Genomic DNA, 20,033 nt, shown 5'->3' with positions numbered 1-20,033 from the left:
CATTTGTTGCAGATAAGGTGTTAAAGAAGGCTTCTAGCCTTTTTAAAGGTGGACTCTGGTGTAAGATTTTTTTTTGTTTATTTATTTATCTTTTACAAAAGGGTTAGTTGTGATTTCAAGAGTCTAAAGTGGTTACTTGTGTGGGAATGAAAAGATAAAGATTATTTAAAAATATTCTTTATGTTCTCAGTTCTCAGCAGCACTTAGGTAGTAGCTAAATGAGGCAGGTAGTAGCTAAACGCCCTGGTTTTTAAAGCACTGGGGGAGCCGTCAGGTTTTTTGGCTTTGGTGTTGGTCTCTTGTAGCTGAAATAATCACTGCCAGCTTTGGGTCACTTTTGTTTGTTAAGGCCGGCTTAAGCCTGGAAAAGGCCAAATTTGAATGATAAATGGCACAGAAATACAGGTATTTGCCCAACAATGGACTTGGGGGACTCGGGGTTTCTTTTGCTCTCATGGTTTTGTGCTGTGTAATTTCAGAACTGGCTATTTGTGAGTCTGATCGGTTGTCCTCACCGGACAGGCGCTGGGGAGAAAGTCGGGGAGGGGTCTGGCTCTGGCCTGCCTGGAAGAGGGGTCTCAGGAGCTATGTTGGCCATCCTCCGCCTGCTTTGTGGGCACCTCCTACCTGGGGCCCCGCATGCTGGAGGCAGCTGGCCGGCCCTCACCCCTCGAAGGAACTCTTCTGTCCTGCGCTGGAGGCCGGGAGGCAGGGCGAGCAGGACTTTGGAGGTTGGTGGAGTCTGAGAGCAGTTCCAGGCGAGGTCTTGGGCTATAAGCCCCCAGCACTCCTTAGCCCAAGCAGCAGCGTGCATGGGAGCTGGCAGTGTGAGCTGCCGACCAGGCAGAGTTTGTGTATGCGTGAGTGTGTGAGCCTGCAGAGCCCCAGCGGCCTCAAAGGCTTCCCAGCACCTTTTCCCAGGGCAGGGGGCACAGACTGCCTGCCTTCTCCCTACATACAGGGACCCACTCCCTCTGGCCTGGGTTCCACAGGCACCTGGGCTTTGGGGGTTCCCTAGTCTGCTAGCCCACCACACACGTCTCTAGCAACCCCTATGTGACATGGCTGTGGTGGGGAACCAGGCCGACAGGACAGAAGCCCATCTGCTGGCTGCCTTTGGAAAGTGTCCCCTCCCAGAATAATTGTAGACCCTAATGGTCTCCCCAGGTGACTACCTATGGAGGAGTGCCCGTGTGTGTGCCCCGTGGTCCCTGAGTACCTTCACGGCCTTCTCTGGGTGGAGACTTGGTTGGTGTGTGCCCTTGGGGGGCGGAGGGCAGGGAGCTCCCTGAGCCACTGGGGGAAGCACTTGAGAAAGGTGGCTGTGCCGACAAGATGTGTCCTTTTTCCCATTTTGGTCACAGTTTATGATGTTGGAGGGCAGCTGGTGTTGTGCCAGGATGATTACAGGATTTGGGGAGGTGCTGTAGGTGAAGAAAATGTTGCATCCGCCTGGCAAGGTTGCGCCTGGTATGCAGTATGCATCACCCTGGTTGGCTCAACGTTTAAGCCTCCTTTGATGTCCCGCTGATCTCCAGTGTGGCCCTGTGGTTGACGTGGTGGAAATGAGTAGTTCAGGGTTATTTCACTTTTAAGAGGGTCAGCCGAGCTACAAAACAGTCATCTCAGGCATACTCCCAGTGGAAGAGCGGAACTGGGGGGGCCACATGGTGTAAGTGGCAACATAGCTGCTTTGCCCATCTTTCCTTAATGGTTGTAATAGCAAGGAAGTCAGATTGTTGCAGTGGTCCACCGCACACCTGCTGTTCCTTTTTAATCCCGCCACCCTCAGAAAAGCAGTGTAGGAGACGATCAGTAGGCGTTCCCAGCAGGCTCCTTTTAAATCCTTCTGTTCCTTCCCTCTCCTGTGGGGGGTAGGGGGCAACAGGTTCCCATGGCTGGTTCCTGAGCTAGCCTGGCAGGACCTGAACGTTCTGGAGGGAGGGTAGTTTTCTGCTGCTGAGAGCAAAGGCTCTAGGGCTCCCTCCTGGGCAGCAGTAAGGTGAGGGCAGGATTCCTAGCATGCAGCATTTGGCATTCTTCCTTGACAAGTGTCTCAGGGGCACGGAAATCATTTTTGTGGTGCTCTGAGGCCTTATGTCTTTCCTTATTTGTCATGAAGCTACAATGTCTTAGCTTTATGTATTTGTTGCTAATTTGTGTTTTAACTTAGAAAGAATGTCGTCTTTTTTCCAAGAGATCTAATGGTCATCAGGTTGCTGACTCAGCTACCTGATGACTCAGTTTCTCTTTGTAGGTTTTCTGTGTGGTGTGTTATGTGTCGGAGACAGAGGGAGGGCAGTGTGTTTCCTCTCTGAGATTGGGAAGGCTGACTGCTATGCAGCCTAGTATTAAAATAGCCCCTGGCTTGTTCTTTTTGAATTTTTGTGATTAAGAAATATGTCACACTTACATTTTGATAGACAGTTGATTATTTTTTGTGCCTTTTGAACTTAAAGATGCATTTTCCAAGAAAAGTCTTATGTACTAAAATTTTCTCTCGTGCAGGTTTACTGAAAAATATGTATTTAGTTGACTTAAATATGTAACAGATTTTCTTTAGCATTTATATTCTTGGTGGATGGTAAGAATATTTAAATCTTTCATTGAATTCCATTTATTGACTAAATCACACTAGAGTTTTTTTGTTCTTATTTAGAAGGGAAATATGGGAACAGTGTTCTATTTTAGCACTTCCCAAATAAGATTTATTTTTTCCAAATAAGATTTCATAATTTCTAAATATTCTTACCCTTCCTATGACTTGTAACTAAAAATTAGTAAAACTGGAGAAATCTTTACATATATAAAAATATAATAGATGTGTATATATGATGTGTGCATATTATACATCATATATACTCATTATTATCCATACATTTCATACATCATATATATTAGCTTATGTTTTATAGCTCAGTCCCCAAATTTTATAGATAAAAGGCATTTCTCTTATTTTTCCTTTGTGGCAGGAAGGATTAATTTGGGGATGAAAATAGCAGTGAGATTTAATGTCTGAGAATAAGATACCACTGAACATATTGCCTGCCTAAAAGTAGTTCTATAAATAATTACTTTAAAAAATTAAAAGCCACTTAAGTTTATATTAAAACTGCAAATATAATGTTGAAGTCATCATAAAACATAAAATGTTGGAGATGAACTCTAGCAGACTAATCCTGGCTTTATAGTCGTTGTTCCATTTAAAAAGTATTGTGCTCTGAGAGGCCCTGTTTACCATTGAATGAAACAAGGTACCTGACCTCGAATTGTTTATAATGTGGTGGTAGTGGTAGGGACCACACTGCTGGTCAGGTGTGGAAGTGCCTTAAATGAGCTACGGGGTAGGGTAGAAGTTGAAAGGAGGGAGTGGTTAATTCTGACCTCAGAGTTGGAAGTGGCTTCACAGAGTGCATTTGAATCAGTGGGATAGGATTTTTGCAGGGCAAGGAAAGCACCACGATGACATCCTCCAGAAAGAAGAGCATGGGCAACTGTGATGCTTTGAGGACATAGCTTTAGTGTTCAGTGTTGCTGGAGCATAGGGTGTGGAGCCAAAGGTAGGAGGTGAGACTGGTGAAGTAAGTGGAAGGTACACTTTTGAAACTGGTTCACATCAATATAAAGTCAACCTTAAGTGGGGTCCAGTTGTCTTCATTTCTAAATGATGGACTTTCTCTAACCCCCATCTGTGTTGACAAATGTGTTTCTTTTTCTATGCTAGAATACAACAATTAAAGCACTTTTTAAAAAATTTATTTATTGAGAGAGCAAGAGAGAGAGCTCACAGTACACACAAGACAGTACACGAGCTGGGGTGTGGAGTGAAGAGGGAGAGGGAGAAGCAGACTCCCCAGTGAACAGGGAACCTGATGCAGGGCTCAATCCTGAGACTCCAGGATCTTGACCTAAGCCGAAGGCAGATGCTTAACCGACTGAGCCACCCAGGCTCCCCAATTAAAACATTCTTAAGAGAGTATTTTGATAATTGATGTAAACAAATACTGGCATGCTCCTGCTTGTACATTTTATAAGCAGGGTTTCCCCTCATCATTAGTAAGGAAAAGACTCCCTCAGAGCTGGTTGACATGCACTGGCCTCATGGCACTATGATGTAGGCCTGGGCTCTGGTTTCTCTATCCCCAGGGCTTCTCAGGGCAGGATGGTTTGGGGTGGCCTGTTGAATTTTCTGAATGGAGACATATTGGGCATGGTGTGTTGGAGATAGGAAATCTTTCTGTACCTTTTGTGGTTCATCGCTGGTAATAGACGACTGCCACGAAGAGAGGCAGACTTAAGATTTGATGCTGGCTGATTCTGCCCCTTTGGCTGAGGGGTGGGGGCGCTTACCTGCTGATTGGTCATTTTGATACAAAGTAGGTATCTTCATTCTTGCCTTATTTATTCTTCTGGGATGCTCTGTGCCTAGATAGAGCTGTTTCCCAACTAGTCACTCCTTGGTAGTAACTTCATTCAAAAACCTTGTCAGAAGAAATACTTCCTCTGAGCTGCATGGTGCTAAATCTTGGGGCTCCAAGTGGTTTGAAAGAATAAATGCGCACCTTAGTGCTTGTGGCCACAGCAGCGACTGGGGACTGATACTTGTTAGGGTATGCGTGGGTACTCAGATGGCCTTCTGAAGAAAGTTTAGGTGCTTTGTAGGTTAATATTTAAAGTTCTTTTTATAGGTTTTACGTGCTAATATTTGCATCCTATACTGAAAAATGGAAAACACCACTTTAGTCACGTAGCTTATTACTTTTTTTTTCTCTAAGATTTCATTTTTTTATTCATGACAGACACAGAGAGGCAGAGATAGGCAGAGGGAGAAGCAGGCTCCCTGTGGGGAACCTGATACAGAACTCCATCCCAGGATCCTGGGGTCACGCCCTGAGCCAAAGGTAGATTCTTAACCGCTGAGCTACCCAGGTGCCCCAGCTTATTCCTTCTTTATTAGCAAATTTATACTCCACTGTCTTTTTTTTCTCCAAGGGATTAGGTCATACTGGATTTACTAAGGCATTGTGATTGGTCACAAAATAATAATTCCTGTTATTATTAACTACTACTACCATAATTAAGTAGCTGAAAGGTACATTCATGAAGGACTCATATACAATATGAGTTACTTTCACTCAGAGGAACTTGATTCTGCAGAGCAGTTCTGATTCATATGAGACTCCTGGAGAGGGTCAAAAAATTACCGCTCATCTCTTAAGTTGAATATTTTATGAGAGCCTTTAGGTTGCAGGAGAGCAGGGCATTAGTGTTAGTTTTGCATTTTATCATTGTCCTCTTGCTTTTGAGAAGATTTCTCCCTTTTCTGTATTTATTATTTACAAGATACTGGACATAGAAAAGCAGAAGCCTGCTTCTATCAAGTACTTTATGTATTTTGTGTACATTTTCTCTTTTAGTCATAATTATCACTCTACCTATGTTTTATTTCCATTTTTGATTTAGGGGGGCAGTGAGACTCAGAACAAAGTAATAGGCCCAAGGTTCTGTATGTATTTTTTTAAAAGATTTATTCAAGATTATGTACGTATTAAGAATCAGGATTTAGACTCAAGTCTGGCAGTCAGTTGTTACCTGTGGCATGCTAGAGTTTTTTTAAAACCTTTTATTTTTCAAAATTTCAATTAATTAACATTTCAGTAAGGCATAGATTAAGACATGATAAATGTGATATTGAAATCTTCAGAAAGAAAAATATTTTCTGAAAGAAATCTAATTTTTATTAGTAATTTGAGCATCAAAAAAAGTCCTGCAGAAACAGGTGGGAAAATTATGCCAGAGAAGTGATTTGCTTATAACCAAATATATAAGGCAATATTTGTAATTTTGTACAAATTTTCATGTATTTCTAATAAAATGTGTTACAGTGCTAAGACTATGTCAATTGGATAATAAAAGAATAACACATAGTGAAATTGGCTGTGGTTGGTGTACTTAAGGTAATTATTAAAAGGCAGTACTTACATCCTTCAAATGATGTGATTTCTGATACATAGTAAGTGCTAAATTAGTTGGAATTGTTCAGAATGTTCAAATTGCCTCCGGTCTTTATGAAATCATTGAAAAAGCATTTAATAGGCAAGTGTCCATTCCTCCCCCCACCGCCCCCGGAGTTTATAGTCCACGATGCTCTTTTCTAAATGAATAAAAAGAGAGTTAGAAAGTCATCAGTCTCCCACAGCGGTCTGTGAGAGTGCTGCAGTTAGGTTTTATAATTGCCTCATTTATAAGCCAGGATCCAGAGTGACTCCCTAAGGTCACAAAACCAGCCGGTGTTGAAGCCGGGACTGGAACCGATGTCTCCTGCCTCTCTCAGTTCCAGGGCTGTTACCACTCCCAGGGAGCTGACCAATCATCACAGTTATTAATATCCCACTTGCCACTCGCTGCAAGCCATGAACGTAAATATTTTGTTGGCATTTTATCTTCACGCTCCCTATGTGCCAGGCTCCCTTTCTTCTTTCAGTTCCTTCTTAATAACTCACGTTCCTGTCTGACCACACTGGCCTTTGCTGAGAAAGTCACACGCCAACCTGGCAAGGAACATGGAAGCATGTGGAGTTTGCATACTTTCATTTTGATCTCAAGGCCTTTTCTAGACTTCCCGTTTTTTGTCTTGTATGTGTGTGTGTGTTTGTGCGTGCGTGCCTGTGTGTTATGGGGAGGATAGTAAGGAGGAATAGTTAGAAATGCATTGCACTACAGTAATACCCAATGCCTTTATATATGTGTGTGTGTGTATATATATATATATATAGAGAGAGGTCAGCACAAGTATATCATTCTTTAAATAGTTTATAATATGTAAGTCCACCCAATTTATCACAGGACTGTGGCTTATTTAATAAGTGACTCATTATCACAATCTGAAAGCCAGAATGCTAGGTAAAGAAGAAGTGTGGGTAGAATGTCGTGTGCCTTCTCACGGCCTCGGGTTGGGCAGCTTCGTCGTAGAACACAACGTTTCTCTGTAGATTACAGATTCTTTGTAGTCTCCCCCCCCACCCCCCCACCCCGCCCTGCCTCTGTAAGAATATACAAATTGTCACAAAACATGAAATAATGTTACGGGAAACATGGCCAAATTTAAGAAATCTGGCTTAGAATGCTCTGAAATGTTATTGCTAAATGAATCTTCGAAGAAAATGAATTCCTTTACTGGAACGAAAGTAATTTATTATGCATTTCATGGGTGTCTGCCAAAAGAGTTACTAGCAATATGAAGATCTAATGGATATGAATTCAATACAATCTGTTAGCTTTGTTCATGTTGAGAGCTACCTGTTATTTTTTTTCCTGAAATTTTAATAATTTTAAAAAGCATCTCCAAAGACAGGTGTTGGCATGTGCGATAATTCATAATTCAGTAACCTAGTGCACCAGACCCAGCACTTGGAATCTGTGGGAATGAGCACAACCAAATTATTTTATTGACTTCGGATTTTAAGAAAGACTTGAACAAATAAACGACAAGTATTGATCTCCGTGTCCTGTTGGAGTCTTGCGAGTAAATAGTTCCAAGTCAATATCTGACGATGTTTAAATTTACTTGCTGTGCTGCTGTTTTCGTTGTTGTTAACATGGCATGGTTTCACTAGAGCCGGGGTGCACACTCTGGAATCATATTTTTTATCTTATTAAGGGACACATTTTTAATTTAAAGCTCTGATTAAGCTTATTTGCTTGATTCATGGTGAAGCCTTGGTATGGTCTGAAGTTTATTTCTGGGGGTTCACAGATTAGCAGCTGGAAGGAAACAGATTCAGGCAGCCAGACACTAGCTCCAGCTCTATGTGTGACTCTAGTTAGCTGCCAAGGTTTTGTAAAGCCTCTGTTTTCCTCCTACTAAAAGAGAAAAGTAATTCCTACCATCTGGTCCTTAAGAGCATTGTGTAGCATAAGTGGGAGATGCCTGCAGACCTCTTTGAAGCTCAAGGAGAACAGCACTATTTAAATATAATCTTGGAAGTTAATAGTGCTGTGCTTTATTCACATGGCATTTCCCACCCCCCTTCCCCATTTCAAGACATTAGAAATAAATCCTTACTTTCCTGGTGGGGGGAAATGAAGAGATGTAGAGCTATTGCATTAACAAAGTAACCATGGGTAGGTTTTTTTTTGTGTTTTTTTTTTTTTTTTAAAGATTTTATATATTTGAAAAAGGGAGAGCATGTGTGTGGGGTTGGGATGGCAGAGGGAGAAGCAGATGCCTCAGTGAGTAGGGAGCCCAATGTGTATAGCTCGATCCCAGGACCCCGAGATTGTGACCTGAGCCAAAAGCAGATGTTTAACTGACTGAGCCACCCAGGTACCCCCAAAGTAACCATGTTTTAAATATTTTTATTTTTCTGATAGCCACAAATTTTCACTCCTTGTGACACTTAGTACTTTCATAATGCTTTCTTGTAAATGCTGCTTGGTTCTCCGATCATGGTCTGCTTTCTCTGATTGAGATGGTGAGATTAAGTTATCCATCTGAAAGTTTTGTTATAAAAGATCATAATTCACCAAGTTTTAAATCTTTCCTTGGGATCCTTTACCACTTTGACTAGAATAGAGCCATCCATTTTAATTCATTTTAGAAGATAAACTTTTTCTTTAGAATACCAGTGACTTCAGTTTGTGGGACAAATATTCCCCCATGCCATTTTTTAAAATTTGTTTTCATTTCATTTGTTTTTATTGAAGTTCAATTTGCCAACACATACTATAACACCCAGTGCTCATCCCACCGCCATTTATGTTTGTGATCAGCATTTAAAAAAAAAGATTTTATTTATTTGAGAGAGAAAGTGTAGAGACAGAGAGGGCATGAGCACTAGCAGGGGGTAGGGCAGAGGGAGAGGGGGAAACAGACTCCCCTGCTAGGCAGGAAGACCGATGTGGAGTTCGATACCAGAACCCTAGGATTATGACCTGAGCTGAAGGCAGACGTTTAACCCACTGAGCCACCCAGGCGCCCCTGTAATCAGCATTTTACTGTTAACCCAAGGGCACTTAAACTTCGGGCTGTGCCTTTCTTCACTGTGACAAACCTGCTATTTGAATGTGTACAGATGTATGAAACAATCTGCTCCTTTGCCCAGGGTAGATCATGTGCATAGAATTGCTCTTCCCTCCTTGAAAAGGGCAGCATTCTGGGGTATGGATAGAACCTGGCCTACTCAGGCCCAGAAGGGGCGAAAGGGCCCAAGGGGGGCAGCCAGTGAGCTCTCCATTACAGAATTTGCTTGTTAAATTACAAAAATAACTAAAATATTTTGCTAAAAACTGAATTAGGTCATTGGCTACAATGACCGTGACTCTTCCTTCTTGCGAGAGAAGGTGTTTATGTTCTTTTGCTTTGAGTTGTTATGGGAGACATAAAGGGCTTTGTTTTGATTGACAATTTTTACGGGTCCTGATGGAGACAGAACGCTTGTGTGTTTGTGCCACTTCCTAAACTATTAGTGAGTCACTTTTATGTCTCCCTCCAAACCGAAATGAGTATAGTTTTTAGAGTGAAAGTTTATTTATCTGAAAGTGTTTCTCCTTTGTTGGAATTTACGCATAGTTTTTTTGAGGCAGGCCGCTATAAAACACTGGGAGAGCCTAACCTAGAGGTTACAAAAGCAGAGAAGAGAGTGTTGGCAGTGAGGGATGGCTGGCTTCCCCTCACAGAAGAGAAAGCCATAACCACAAGCTTACTTAGATGTGTAGGAAGGACAGATCAGAGGCCATGGAAGCCGACAGTCTGAATTCGAGCTAAGGAGGCAGTGTGATCATCATCAAAGTCTTAAGCTCTGGGAATGATCACACACTCACCCTCAACCTGCCTGGGATGCTGTGTTTTGTTTCTTCAGATCAGGGCTCCAGTAAGTGATTACAGCACAGAGGACAGAACACACCCCAGTTGACTCCTTTTCGGTTTCCTTCCTCAAAAATGAAATTGATGTTTATAATTCACAAGCTATAGAACCTATGTTGTTCTGGAGTGGCCGTGTCCTTTAAAGGGTTTCCTTGGCTCTGATAAGAGCTCTGATAGCCAGAGCTGCCTGAGGAGCTGTCTCTGGGCCTGCCTGTTACCGGGTCTGTGAGGTAGTGGGAAAGATAGACAGCTGCCAGTGTTGGTGAGGCCACTGCGAGCCAGACACTACTGGGCACTGACTCTATGACTTTATCAAATCAGAAATTCTTGACTTTTCAGATATATGTCCAAAAGTTGTTCTCACAGGAAAAAAAAAAAAAAAAAACAACCATGTGATCTGAAGATGAATTGTGCCTACTTTGCAGGCTAGTAGATATTTTCCATGACCCAGCCTGCAGAAGCCCGGGTTGTCCCTGAAGTCATTTATTCCTTTAAGAGGGAGATTTCCAGCCCAGCCATCCTGCCAGGTCTCCTACCTAACCTGGCCTGAGTTCAGTGCTAAGCCCGGGCTGAGTCTGGTGCTGATAACACATTCTTTCAACAGGAAGTGCCTCCATTTTCACTTGTCTGTGGGAGGGTGGAGGGCAGATAAGCCATGAATGGAAACACAGAACAGATTTCGGCCCCACCCTCATAATGCACTTTGATCAGAGAAAGAGCGAGGACCTCCGCCTGTGTGCACTGCCCACCAAGACTGGGAAGGATGGTGCAGCTGTGGGCATTCCACAGCCCTCCCCTCAGAGCTTCTGTTCAGGAACCCTGGCGGGGTTGGGTTGGGTTAGGTTAGGGAAGTGTCTGCTTTGGCTGTGTTCTCATGTCCGTGATCTGAACTTTCAAGGTTTTTCCACTAGATGTGGGGAAACATATTAACCAATCGAAATTTATGCTTGTAATTTTGTGTGTGTGGTACAGGATCCAGGGCCATAAATTTTCTCTGAATTTTTTTTTCCTCCAGGTTGCACTGATTCTCAATAGGTAGCTCTTGAACATCACCAAAGAGGGAAAGACACTCCAGACAAACGATGATATGAGAAGCCAGGTTTCATAAGGAGAGTTGTGCCAATTCTAGATTTCTTACCCAGTTAGAATACTGTTGCAAGAGCTCAGGTTACACTAATGCACCCATTATACCATTTTAACATCCATGGACCCATGTTTCACATCATCCAGGTTCCAGCCAATGGCAGGTGGCATGGATGTAGGTGACATCAGTTGCTTGGGATCCCCTTCTGGGCCTCTCTTCTCTTAGTGCCTCCACTCTGATTCCTCCCTGTTTGATCCCGCTACTTTATGACTTTTTCCAGGCTGGCTTGTCCTGTCCTTGAGTGCTTGTGCGTTTTATTTCTGGTGCTAATGTTTTCTACCTTCCCCAAAGTTACACTGCACTACGCCATTCAGTTAAAATATTCAAAGGAAGGTACTGATGACTAATAGATGGTCCTCTGTCCCCAAACTCTACCTGGTTCCCTTGAAATACTTCTGCATGTGCAGGAATTGTAATGATGACATAGTTAGAATTTGTATCCTGCTGTTTTTCAGTTAACATTGCATTACGGGATTTTTTCCGTTTGCTGCATGATCTTATTATTTTTAATAATTGCATAATAGTTCATTGAGCGGATGTAACTTGCTTTTCCAAACCGACCCGTATTATTAGGCATTAAGATTATTTCCATGGTTTCCACTATTATAAGTTACCCTGCAATGGCTGTCTTCCCTTGTGGAACCTTTCCCTTCCTTTGAATTCTTTCCTTATAAATACATTTCCAGAAGTGAAATTACAGAGCTAAGTAGGGTATAAAGTTCTTGTTGGCTTTGCGAACTGCCTTCTAAGGCATATACCAGAATACAGCCCCACCGGCCATGGATGAGGGGATTGGGGTTATCACGGTCTCAACAGATCTCATCGCTATGATCTCATATGTATTGTGACATAAAAATTTTGTTTTTTATTAAGATATGATTGGTATACAAAAGCTGTACATTGCAGTATTTCTTTTTTAATTTTTAAAAAAGACTATTTATTCATGAGAGACATAGAGGCAGAGACATATATAGAGGGAGAAGCAGGCTCCCTACAAGGAGCCTGATGTGGGACTTGATCCCAGGACCCCAAAATCACAACCTGAGCCAAAGACACTCAACCACTGAGCCACCCAGGTGCCCCCACTGCAGTATTTCATGTTTGAGTACCATATCCCCATTTATAAATAAGCTCCTCAAGTGTTGGTACAAGCACCTCTTTCCATTTTTTTCTGAGAAAGTCGGATGTGGCTTTTGATTTCAAATGAGCTATGAGTTGCTCACATAATTTGCAGTTTGCCTGCCCTTTGACGTAGGAGTGGTGGTCTGCAGTATAGCTTAACATTTTTGACTGGACAAAGAAGACAAAGATATTTGAGTTGATAGCTTTTGGAATTATTGCTCAAGTGTGAAGAACAAGGTGTTAGAATTTCTTTACTTAGAAGAAAGTCATTGCTGATGTGGATAGGTGGTTTTCACTTAGCTCTGAACGAGTTCCACTGCTGCTCCCATTAGGTGATGGTAGTAACTCACCTGGAAAAGGGTAGAAATGGGGAGATCAGGGACACCTGGGTGGTTCAGTGGTTGAATGTCTGCCTTCAGTTCAGGTCATGATCCCAGGGGTCCTGGGACCAAGTCCCTCATTGGGCTCCCTATGGGGAGCCTGCTTCTCCCTCTGCCTGTGTCTCTGCCTCTGTGTCTCTTATGAATAAATAAAATCTTAAGAAAAAAATAATTGGGGAGATTAAGTTAGGTCTATGCTCCTTAACAAGAATAATAAAATACTAATAGCATATGTTTGTGTTGTCTTTCCTGTTGTCTCAGATACTGTTGGAAAGACTTTATGTATGTTAATGAATTTAATTCTTGCAGTAACCTTAGGACATAGGTGCCTCTTTTAAATTTCCATTTTCTAGGGGTGCCTGGGTGGCTCCATAGGTTAAGCATCTAGCTTTTGATTTTGGCTCAGGTCTTTATTTTGGAGGCCTGGAATTGAGCTCCACATTGGCCTCTGCACAGTGCAGTCTGCTTGTCCCTCTTCCTCTACTCTCTCCCTAAAATTAATAAATAAAATCTTTAAAAAAATTCAGTTTTCCAGTTGAGGAACCTGAGACACAGGGTTTTAGTTCAGGCCTTCTAGTTTACCTCTCCCACATTGTTTCCTTGCCTCCTTTGCTTATCCTTCTGTTTCTGCTGGCTTTGCTTAAGAGTAGGTCTCTGGTATGTCCTACACACCTCCCATGCTCAATACCCTTTCCTCACTAATCTGCTTACCGTGGCAAGGCAACATGCTGATGCTTTCACAAGCACTGTACTGTCACAGCCCTGCTTGAGGGTTGATGTGAAGGCGAGTTTTGCCAGGAGGAGCCTTGGAGAGGTGACCTTACTCCGTAGGTGGCTGAACTAGGATAGTACTCAGAAGTCCGTCCACACTGGTCCCCACTGTTGCAGGCTGCGTGCGGCCCATCCCCAGGAATCCTTTCCCTTCCGTGTCCTTTTTTTGACCTATTGCTCCAACCCTATATCTCAGCCACTCATTTGTCATTCATGATAGGAAGTTGATCATTGTTACTTTCCAGTGTGTATGTGGCCTGGGAGCTCATCCAGGGAACAACCGTGTCTTTGGGGCCTGGTGTCTGGCTCTCATAAGCATCTTGCTAATGTTTCTCGTTGCTGACTTGTGGTAGTGACCAACCCCTCTGCTATCTCAGCATGTCTGGCCATGTGAGGTGGGCTGCATCCTGGGCCAATCCAGGTATCCCTTTTTGATTCTGAATGATACAGATCATTCAAATCTGTAGTGAATTCAGATTTAGTCAGATAAATGCACATGTGCTTTTTCTGGAAATAGGTAGATCAGTTATGAGATTGGATGTGACATAAATCATTTATAATTGCATTAACTCTTTTTATTAGTTTTATGGTAGCTCCTTCCTAAAATGAGGCCTTCTGTGTAATTGAATTTTTGTTTAAAATAAACTTTTGTTTATTTCTTTGGGTGTTAAATCTGAGTCCATGTTGGATTTGCTCATAGTGGAGTTTCTGGAATTAATGGTTAAAGTTGGTTACCATATTTATATGGGTAACGAGAACCATAGCTTTGTGTTTGACAGGATTCTTTGAGCCATTTCAAAATCTGTTTTAAGTTTTAGACATCTCAATGACTTCGTAAAATGTTTTTTATGTACCCAAAGCCCTCAGTTTAAGTCTCCTGTTAATTTAAAAAGAAGTTTGAGGGTAGCCCGGGTGGCTCAGTGGTTTAGTGCCACCTTGGCCCAGGGCGTGATCCTGGAGACCCGGGATGGAGTCCCACGTTGGGCTCCCGGCATGGAGCCTGCTTCTCCCTCTGCCTCTGTCTCTGCCTCTCTCATGAATAAATAAATAAAATCTTAAAAAAAAGAAGTTTGAGTGTGGTGGTACTGTTGTGACTGGATTTTTACAAACCCTCATTTTTGCCAGGAAAGGGAAGGCTTGGTTCCCCGAGGGGCTGGATTGGGAAGTTGGGATGGGCAGATAGGAAGTCCTACGACCAGACCTTCTGAAGCCCTTGTTCCCAGCCTCATGCAGGTATTGTGAGGATTAGAGAGAGAACCAGATTTTTGATTCCAGAAAGAGCAGGACTACATTGACTTCCAGGCCCCTGAGTTGGAGCCAAGGGGGGCTCAGCATATACCTTCCATTCAGTTCAGCCTGTGTGTGGTGCCCAAAGTTTCTCTGAAGTAGATGCCACATCAGCTCAGCCAGACAAATGGATGTTGTGTCAGGGGGAAAATATCCAGTAATTTATGGGATGAAACTGTGAAAGGTAGGAAGAAATAACAGATTTCTGAACTTTTTAGAAGGAAAAAGCCATGATTTAAGTATGGATTCATGGCTAGATTTTTTTTTTAGGCCTTTATTTATTTACTCATGAGAGACACACAGAGATAGAGGGAGAAGCAGACTCCCTGCGAGGAGCCTGATGTGGGACCTGATCCCAGGACCCTGGGATCACGCCCTGAGCCAAAGGTAGATGCTCAACCAGAGCCACCCAGGTTTCCCTCACGCCTAGATTTTTTTTTAATGAACTTTTTACTTTGGAGTGATTTTAGGTTTATGGAGAAGTTGCAGAGGTGGCAACCTTCACTCAGTTTCCCCAGATGCTAGCCTCTCAGGCTTCCACAATGCTTTGTCCAAATCATGGAAGCAGCATTGGTCTGTGACTGACGCAGGCTCGGCACCATCTCTCCCCCACCGCCCCGCATGCTGCTGGCCCCAGGCATCCATCTCAGGCCTGGCCTAGCAAGGGCCCCCCCTTCATGCAGAGCAGTTCTTCTGAGCTTGCTCTGAGCTGTGAGTTTTTTCTCAATGAGCCTCATTTAGGGTCTGTCTGACTTAAAGCGAGGTTCCGGGCTTTCAGGCAGAAGACCATAGAGGTGATTTCCCTGCTAACATCACAGCGGGAGAATGTGACATCTTGTCAACAGGATACTGGCCTGTGGCTCCTCTGTGGCCACAGGGGCTTCCATTCTTTTTCCAAAAGGGTTGAGAGTGTGATGGTCTTTCCACTGTCTTTTCTCTTTGGAAGGAAATGCAAGTGTTGCAGACAGGGTGGTGTTTTCAGGTGGAAGGAAGGCTGATATGTATAGACTTCTTAGCTGCATCAGCTGTCACTGCACCTGTTGTTTCCCTCAGGAACCTGGATGTCACTTGTGAGGTTTCTATATATCCTGTAACTACCTTCTTCTTCTTCTTCTTTTTTTTTTTTTGCAAAGATTTTATTTGAGAAAGAGAGCATGAGCAAGAGCAGAAGGGGAGGGAGAAGCAGATTGCTGCTGACCAGGGACCCTGAGGTGAGGCTGCATCCTAGGACCCAGGGATCATGACCTGAGCCGAAGGCAGATGCTTAACTGATTGAGCCACCCAGGCACCCCTAAATCCTCTAACTTCTTAACCAAGTATAACATGCATATAAATCCTGAGGGGCACACCCCCGTATTTTCTGTACCTGCCTGTCAGCACACATGTTGCTGGAAGGAACAGTGGAGTGTTCTGCAGGTTGAAGTTGTGGCTGATTCATGTGTACAGGCTGAGTTCTGACACCCAAGAATAGTATGTGCCTGCATTCAAATTAGTAAAGGATGCAGCAAGAAGACTTGTTATTTTTGATATGTCAGAGCTTTTGGGGGCACTGTGTGCAGATGGGGCACTGTCTCTCTGATGTACACGTCACTGACCTTGTCCTTGGAGCCACACTGAGCAGCTTGGGCGTCATGCTAGTCAGGGCTAGATTTAAGAAAAAAGCCAAAGGCAACGGCTTTCTCAAACTGTAGTCTAAACATGATTTTGGTTATTTTGGTTTGATTCTATGAAATTATATCATGTTTTCTATTTGCCTTTTTCATTTGGATGGAAGGAAGGAATGAATGAAACAGAACAGTGATATTTTGCTTCAGGTAATTGCCACAACCATGACAGACACAGGATGTTAGCATTTACTTTATAATATGCTCTGCTCTCAACATGGCCTGTTCTCCTCGAAAAGAATTTAAAGGTAAATGCAGTAGATGTTAAAGCCTGTGTACGGGTTACTTTTCCATGAAGTCAGTGCTCAAAAATTTCATTTATCAGGCCTTGCTGAGCTGTGTAGCTTTCCATTTTAGACTTTGGCGTAACTGCTAAGGTTGTGGCTCTGCTGTGTGTGTGTGTGTGTGTGTGTGTGTGTGTATGTGTTACTTTGTTTCTCTTGGGAAATGATTAGATTGTGTGGGCATCATTAAGACCTGTTTACCCAGGTGGTATGGTTTGCCTCACTGTCCAAGAGCTGAGAGTTTGGCACTGTTTATAAAAGATTTTTATTGACGTATTCATTCATGAGAGACCAGAGAGAGACAGACACAGGCAGAGGGAGAAGCAGGCTCCACGCAGGGAGCCCGATGTGGGACCCGATCCCGGGTCTCCAGGATCACACCCTGGGCCGAAGGCGGCGCCAAACCGCTGGGCCCCCGGGCTGCCCTGGCACTCTTCATGGATAGGCCTCACGCGGTTCCCCTTTGCCACCTTGTCCAGCTGCGCATCTCGCTGCGTGGCTGCTGCCATGAGGCCTCAGGTTCACGGGAGAATGTTTCTGAGAGTTTGTGCTGCCAGGGTTAGGCCGAGGGCGCCCGCGCAGGGAGCGGCTCTCGCCCGGCCCCACGGCCCGTGGCAGGTGTCCCCGCGTGCAACTCGCAGGGGACTGGCGCCTGACAAACGTGTCGGTAACCCTCTCTCCCCTTCTCTTTCCTCCCCATCCCTCTGCGGCCAGGCGGGCGCCTCAGTGCTGTCCGGCGCAGGAGAGAGCACTAACCCCGAGAACGGCGGCGGCGGCGGCGAGCTCAAGTACTCAGGTCAAGATGGGTTGTACATTGGCGTCAGCCTGGCCTCCCCGGCCGAAGTCACGTCCTCGGTGAGACAGGATTCCTGGTGCGCCCTCGCCCTGGCCTGAGCCGCGCCGCGGGAGCGGAGGGCACCCGGCCTGCGGGGACTTGGTCCAGCCGTCCCAGCCGGGGCGAGTGTGCTGACAACGCTGACGGAACGTTCCTCTGATGCGTGATTTCCGTGCCTTTATTTTGAAAGAGATGTGTTTCCCAAGAGGCTTGCTCTGCCTTCCCTCCCTGCCCCTGTCTCTGAAGAGCCAGAGAGAAGATGGAGAGCTTCGGAGCGCAGGTGCAGCCCGCCGCGTGTCGCCACCTCCCTGGCCACCGGCCACCGGCCACGGCACGGCCACTGCCAGCCAGCCTGCCTCTGGGTCCGCCGGGGATCTGGTGTCCGCTGTGCCGCTTCCAGAAACCGGGACTAGGACCGGGGCCTTGCCTGCTAAGGAATATTGAGAGAGATTTTTTTTTTTTAAAAGATTTTATGTGTATTGCCCCAAATCATGTGCTTCTTCTGATCGGTTTTGGTTGTTCCAGAATTTCTTCGTACTTTTTCCACACCTGAATTTCACATGCTTTCATGGAGAAGACCATTTGAGGCCATTTGGTACACACTCTGGAGGCTGAGTCAAAAATATTACTCAGTTTGCAAGACTGCGTTATAACTGTAACGTACACTGTGACTGACGTTTCTCAAAGTTCATATTGTGTGACTGACCTGAAGTCAGTCGGGATTTGTAAACAGGGTAGCAAACAAGATATTTTTCTTCCATGTAAACAATAATTTTTTTAAAAAGTGCAATTTGCGTTGCAGCAATCAGTGTTAAATCATTTGCATAAGATTTAACAACATTTTTTATAATGAATGTAAACATTTTAACTTAATGGTACTTAAATAATTTAAAAGAAAAAATGTTAACTTAGACATTCTTATGCTTCTTTGACAACTGCATCCCATTTCTATATTTCCAATTGTAAAAGAAAAATACTTCAAGAACAAATCTTCTCTCAGGAAAATTGCCTATATCCATTTGTTAAGAATTTTTATACAAGAACACGAATATCCCCTCTTTATTTTACTGTGGAATATGTGCTGGAAAAATTGCAACAAAACTTTACTACCTAACAAATAACATTTGTAAATATTCTAGGCATCTGTACACACTACGATGAAGTCTATAGTGTGACTAACCCACAGGCAGGTTGGTTTACATTAATTTTTTAAAGATGGGATGTCATGGAAACCTATTTCACCAAAGTTTTGAAAATAAAAAGGGTATTGTTTTGTCTTCTGTACAGTGAGTTCCTTCCCTTTTAGTTTCATTTTGATACTGTATGTGGCTAGAGATATTCATATAAAACAAGTGCATGTGATGTTTGCAAATTGCCTTTCGGCTTTCCTTTCAACAAATTGTCCTTTGGGAGTTGCTTCATACCTTGGTTTATTTGAAATTGGCATATGGAGTTGTCACCTTCAATTTGCATTGGGGGCAATTTTTATAAGTGAAAAGGACCCACTATTCTATGATAACATGGGAGACTGTTTCACAACACAATGGTGGCATTTCATTTTGGGCTCCCTAAGTGTGAGGCATTTTTTACTTCTTTTCGTGATTATAGTCATACTATGGGGGCCAGCCTGAGTCTTCCAAGAGAGAGGAAGTCTTGCCTTGTGGTGGGTTGTATTGCAAGTGAGACTCTAAGCTGGGGAGAATGTGCATCCGGGGAAGCTGCTGAATCCTGCGTACACCCTGATACCAAACAGACTAGAACAGTGGTCTGGGTGTGGCATCAGACCACACGGCTTCAGGTCTCTGCTCTGCATGCATGAGCTCTGACCTTGGACAAGTCACCCCATTCTCATTTTCCTCGTCTGTAAAATTAAGTCCAATTAACATATAACTCTTAGGATATGCGAGAGAATCCATATGAAGTGCCGAGAGCAGTGTCTGGCACATAGGAAGCATGAAGTGTTGACTTTGAAGTAGGGTAGCAGGAGCTCTTACCGCGTGGGTGTTTTGAATGTCTTATTCCTTGTGGCGTATTTAGAAGTTTATTGTCTGTGAGGGTCTGGTGTCCCTCGATCCACTTGCACTTTTTGAGCAAGGCTAGGATGACTGAAATGAGGGATTCTCTAGCCCAGGGAACAGCAGAGTTGGAGGGAGGGAGCATGCTTGAGACACACCAGTCTGAGTTCCGCTGACGGGGTTGGTCTGACAGCAAAAGAAAATTATTATCCCGACTACTTTTTCCCCTTTCTCTTCTTAACAGTTCTCATTACTTTGAGTGCTTTCTGGTGGGTGGGTTGGAAATTGTTAGAGTTAAAATGCTTTGGTTAGAAAATAAGTTTTTCTTATTGGGGCTTCCAAATAATCTTTTTTCTGGGGATGGTCTCAGATGTTACTCCTTCAAACCCAAGACACCATCAGGTTGCTAAAGCTCTCCTCCTCCTTCTTCTCCTTCTTGTTAGAACATAAAGGGAAAGAAATCAAGCTTTCATAAAATAAATTACAAGGAGTAAGAATAAGGGGAACAGGGCTTCTTGTAGCCTGTCTTAACACAATGGCCTCTCTCCTAAACTAGGCCTTTTCAATGGTAACTTTCTCACCTGTGATTATACATAAAGAAGTTCGGTAATTTGTTCCAAATATATGATCTCAGCACTGCTCCTCCAAAGTGTGACATATAAAAAA

The 20,033-nt window shown here is 43.7% G+C and overlaps 1 protein-coding gene across 3 annotated transcripts in view; it reads left to right on the top strand.

The window, feature by feature from the left end:
• The window catches only part of GATA6 (GATA binding protein 6), a 32,215-nt gene extending 13,573 nt beyond the window's left edge, over positions 1 to 18,642 (top strand). For all 3 annotated transcript variants that reach the window (XM_038543671.1, XM_038543673.1, XM_038543672.1), the window contains exon 7: positions 17,232 to 18,642. In XM_038543671.1, the coding sequence (XP_038399599.1) occupies positions 17,232 to 17,411 (180 nt within the window). In that variant the 3' untranslated portion in view covers positions 17,412 to 18,642. The remainder of the gene's footprint in view (positions 1 to 17,231) is intronic.
• The last annotated feature ends 1,391 nt before the right edge of the window (positions 18,643 to 20,033 follow it).

Source organism: Canis lupus, chromosome 7 (genome assembly GCF_011100685.1).
Source record: "Canis lupus familiaris isolate Mischka breed German Shepherd chromosome 7, alternate assembly UU_Cfam_GSD_1.0, whole genome shotgun sequence".
Taxonomy (NCBI): domain Eukaryota; kingdom Metazoa; phylum Chordata; class Mammalia; order Carnivora; family Canidae; genus Canis; species Canis lupus.
The sequence above is the reverse complement of the archived record's forward strand: the minus strand, read 5'-3'. Positions and strand labels throughout refer to the sequence as shown.